Raw genomic sequence first — 4929 nt, 5'->3', positions numbered from 1 at the left:
ATGCCCTGAAGAGTCAATTCTGCCTGTTTTGACTTAATGAATTAGTGTAATATAGAGAGTTCTCAAGCTTTCTGATACTTTGGCCCACCTTAGCAGCTGCATAGGCCATGCACTGCATGTGGCGCTGTGCTGCATTGGCCTTGCGCATTGGCTATGGTGTGTGATTCTGATCCAGGTCAGACTGGCCCAGCAACCGTCATCTGGCCGACACGGCTAGATTAGTTTTACACCCCTGCCATAAAGGACCCATGGTTTCTTTGATCTTCCCCTTACTCTTTACATACATGTAGAATCCCTTTCTATTGTATTTTCTGTCCCTTGCTAGTTGCATCAAAGAGGGTCCTCGTCCAATGTCAGAGCTTCATACCTACTCTCTAGCTGAATAACCATGGGTTCAGAAAAGGAGTGCTGTCTGTTGCCAGAGGTGACAAGCCACCAGCTTCCAGCTCTCTGAGTATCTGCATCTTTTATATAATCCAGTGCCTTTCCTGGCTGTCCCTTTTTCATGATGCTGATGGTCCTTTTATACATTGAGTTGATGAAGGCCTTATGCTCATGGGTGCTTCTTAAGTTTAGGTTAGATATTAAGAAAAGCTTCGCCATGAAGAGGGTAGTTAAGCACTGGAATAGGCTACCCAGAGAGGCTTTGGAGTCTCCATCCTTGGAGGTGTTTAAGAACTTGCTAGATAAAGCCTTGGTTGGAATTTATATAGTTTTGAACCATCTTGCTTTGAGCAGGGGGTTGAACTAGATGACCTCTTGAGGTCCCTTACAACCCTGTTTTTGTATGATTATGATTTATTCCAATGTTGGACTTGGAATTGCAACACTTATTTTACCAACTTGGTATAGCTTTCATTATTTTCAAGCACTCAAAGAATGCTTCTTCCTTTTTCATTAAGCAGACCGTTATAATATAACCCCTCATATTCAAATAAATACAATTTGTAAGGAAAGTTGTCTTGTTTTTTTTTCCAGATGGAATGAACTAGGAGGTGTTGTTGTTTCCACTGGTCGCTTACAGGTATTGAAGTAGTACTAATTTACTAACATAGTTGTACTGGTGTCTGAATGAATACTAATGTCAGTACTCTGATAGGTCACCTCAAAAGGGCCATCTAACATAGATGCTTCAAGAAAGTTGCTGATGATTTAGTATGTGGCTGTCTTCCCTCTGAGTATTTCATTAATATAAATATGTGTATTACCAAACTATCCAGAGTCTCATTTGCAAATAAAACGACACTGTCCTTGCATGATACTGTGAAATGCTGCATTACCGGAGGGTTCCTTCTTGTCATGCACAATCTGAGAAAATAATTGCATTTTAAATTTTAATTTCTTAAACTAGTGATAATGTCACTAGCCTTGCTGAAGTTGTCAACCTTTCTAACATTAACATCATGTAAGGCAACAAGCTGCATGGTATGTAGAAGATAAGATGTATAGAACTTAAGTTTTTAACAATTGTTTACATCTTGTCTAACAATCAGAAGTGTACTTTTCAATATAAAAATTTTAATTTAAATATTAAAATATAAAAGATGTAGGTGGAACATAAACATTCTTCATTCTAATAGTAAATTTCTTTACAATGAATTATGCCTTTTTAAAAACATTTTCGTCTTCATTGTTTTGTGCATTCCATGCATTGTTATGGTTATGATTGCTTTAAAATAAAATAGAGGCTCTTTGAATATAAATAACTTGTGTCTAGGATAGCCAAAGGGTGAATTACCAATTTATAAATTTAAGCATTACTGTCATGATTATATATTCTATAAACAGTACCTGATGTTGTTGAGAAGCATTGTTTCCCTTTGACTTATAGGAGTGTGTGCAGAAGAGTGAACTTGAGCAGAAGCTTCATACAATTTGGAAAGCTTAAACTACAACTGCAGCAACATGGCAGCATGTTCTCTTTGTTTTTCAGCATTGGTAGTAAAACTACAAGTTGGAACCTCCATAATAAAATGGCACTCGTGATTTTTTTTTTTTAAATAAGTAAACCACAGTGGTGTTTGAGGGGGAAGACTAGATCAGTGTAGCCTTACTTTTATCAAATTAACAGTATTGAGAATTAAGGTTTTCAAGCTATACAAGCAACCACAGCCCAAAAGTGATTTAAATATTTTACTCTTTTTGCTCAAGTTGCTGTGAATTGACATAAAATTAAGTATTTTAAATTTGAAAAGAGTCCTGGAAAATCAGCAAACCCAATAAACATGAGTAATCATTTGGTGACCTACCAAACAATCTCACGGTTATTTTGATTCCTTTTTCTAGACTGGTGTTCTCCGAACAAATTGTGTTGACTGTTTAGATCGCACAAACACAGCCCAGTTTATGGTGGGGAAGTGTGCTTTGGCTTATCAGCTCTATTCTTTGGGTTTAATTGATAAACCCAATCTGCAATTTGACACAGATGCTGTTAGGTAAGGTATTATATATGATAATTGTTAAAGCATGGTGTGATTTTTTTTTTTTTTTTTTCCTTCTGTAGTTACATTTTAAAAGAAATTTAAGGAATTATCTTTCTGTAGTTCTTCGTATTTTGGTGTTTTCATAGCTCTTCTTCAGTGCTGACTCAACCACAAAATCCTATATGTGTTTGTAGGAAGTGTGTCAGAGATTGTTAGTGGGGTGACTGAGTGTTATTGAGGGTGAGGGTTAGCAAGTGGGGGGGTATCAGTTTTAGTGAGGGTGGATGAGTGTTAGTGTGGATGAGTGAATGTCAATGAGAGTTAGCTTTTATGAGAGTGTGTGTGTTAATGAGTATTACTGAGTGTTATTACAGGTAAGTGAGTGTTAATGAGGCTTAGTGAGGGTGTTAGTGAGTGTTAATAAGGGAGAGTTAGGGTCAGTGCCTATTAGTGAAAGTGAGTGAGTGTCTGAGAGTGTTAGTGAGTGTCTGTAAGGGTGAGTGAATATTGGAGAGTTTCCAGGGAGTGAGTGAGTGTGTCAGAGAGGGTAAGCAAGGCTCCCCCTGCACTGGCAATAAGATGTGATGGGATCTAATTTGCAGTCTCACAATGACATCTCTCCACGATTATGTGGATAAAGCATTAGATCTGATCATGCCTTTATCTGCACTTGTAGCTTTAATATATTTTGTAAAGAAATAAGACTTATTTCTGGAGGCCTTTTCCATGGGAAAATCTCTTTCAGTTTTGATTTTGTTTTTCTTTATGAATAGTTTTTATGGTCTTTTTAGACTTTATGTAGCTCTAAGGGGTGGATAAATTGAAGATTTTTCTGTACATTTATCAGATTTCATAGGGAGGAAAATAGAATTTTTTTTTCTTTATCAGTTTTCTGTCAACTCTTATAAAGCTAAAGAGTTAAAACAAGGAAGGCGTTCAAAACAAAACTATCATGTCTTGCTTACAGTAACATTTTATATATACTAGATGACCAAAATATTTGGCTCCTGTCATTTCTATAGTATCAAATTAAAAATCTGTGTCTCCATATCTGATGTGTTTTCTTTTATTCGTTTCCACCTCTTGGCTTCTCTTTCGGGCCTTTTTCAAAAGTAAGTCTAAAACAGACCATATTTTCTTTTCCTCCTTTTTTTCTTCAACACTACATTACAGCACCACCATCTTATCTTCCTCTGACCATCTCCTTCACTTCTGCACTATGTCACGATCTTTCCACTTCTCCCCTCATGACATTTGTAAAGATTCTTGCTTTCTCCCAGTATTTCCAGTCTTTCTTATTTTGATTGGTGTAATTTTGTCCTCCATTTTCTGACACCTATATCTCTAACTTCCAGTCCATTGAAATGCAACTACTAAAATTATCATTCTAATTCAGTCTGTCTGACCCACATTTGCTTTTCTGTGAAACTCTCCCTTCTCTGTTGCAGCAAATTTGTACTTGTCTGTAGTTATTGCTGCCTCATACCAGGTCACTTCCTCTTATTTGTTTTATATTTTTGATATGTAATCCTTAAAGTTTATTCCCTGATCTTCACACCCTAATAAGCAACTAAAAATGTGATCAGATAAGTCATAGTAAAAAAAAAAAAAAAAGGTCTTTTTGACAATCAACCCCCCCTCCTCCAAACATTCCCCTCTTCAGTTCCTGCAAACCGGATACCCTATCCTCATACAAAAAAAAAATCTCACAACATACAAGTCCTACAGACCTAAGCCCTTCCCAAAAAGCCTGGCCATTATGGTCATGAGAGAGATTCAGTAGGCAGAAGTCAGAGTAGATTCGCATCACTCATTTAGCTAGTCTATAGCAGAAGTTTTCATGAGCAGGGGCTAATTTCATCAGAAGCTATAAAGATTCAGTAGGCCATTCCATTATCCAGTGCTCTGCAGATTCTCTTTAAAGTTAAGGTGAGTCCAAGTATTCAGTTGTTCTAATAAAAGATAAGTGAGCACACTTATGCTCTTTGCCTTATGTAATTGCAGTGATGTAAGCTAGTACTGCGTTTATCACGTATGTTACTAATTAAGCCATAGTTATTTATACAAGTACTACAGAAACTTTCAGAAATTATACTGTAGCTTCCTGCCCATAAGATGGGCCTTTACGTTCTTTAACATGTTTTAATATAGGCAAAAGGCAAGGTATAAGTACATCTTATAGATTAACTCAATGGTTGCGTCCACACATGCGTGGACTTTTGGTTCCCCAGGCACAGCTAGCAGTGGTGCTTCTTCATAGTTTCATAGTTTCTAGGGTCGGAAGGGACCTGAGCAGATCATCTAGTCCAACCCCCTGCCATGGCAGGAAAGAGTACTGGGGTCAAACGACCCCAGTAAGGTGGTCATCCAACCTCCTCTTAAAAACCCCCAGGGTGGGAGCCTGCACCACCTCACTTGGAAGCTGGTTCCAGACCCTAGCCGCCCTGACCGTGAAGTAGCGCCTCCTGATGTCCAACTTAAACCTTCCCTCCGCCAGCTTGTGACC

The 4929-nt window shown here is 37.8% G+C and overlaps 1 protein-coding gene across 1 annotated transcript in view; it reads left to right on the top strand.

Annotated features, from left to right (window-relative positions):
- FIG4 (FIG4 phosphoinositide 5-phosphatase) overlaps positions 1-4929 on the top strand; it is a 193346-nt gene that overhangs the window by 82627 nt on the left and 105790 nt on the right. Inside the window, exons 13-14 of the mRNA XM_019520105.1 lie at positions 979-1024; positions 2287-2435. Coding sequence (XP_019375650.1) covers positions 979-1024; positions 2287-2435 — 195 coding nt within the window. The remainder of the gene's footprint in view (positions 1-978; positions 1025-2286; positions 2436-4929) is intronic.

The sequence above is a fragment of the Gavialis gangeticus genome, unplaced genomic scaffold (assembly GCF_001723915.1).
Source record: "Gavialis gangeticus isolate Ggan-Ray unplaced genomic scaffold, GavGan_comp1, whole genome shotgun sequence".
Lineage (NCBI taxonomy): Eukaryota > Metazoa > Chordata > Crocodylia > Gavialidae > Gavialis > Gavialis gangeticus.
This window is presented reverse-complemented; position numbering and strand designations above follow the sequence as displayed.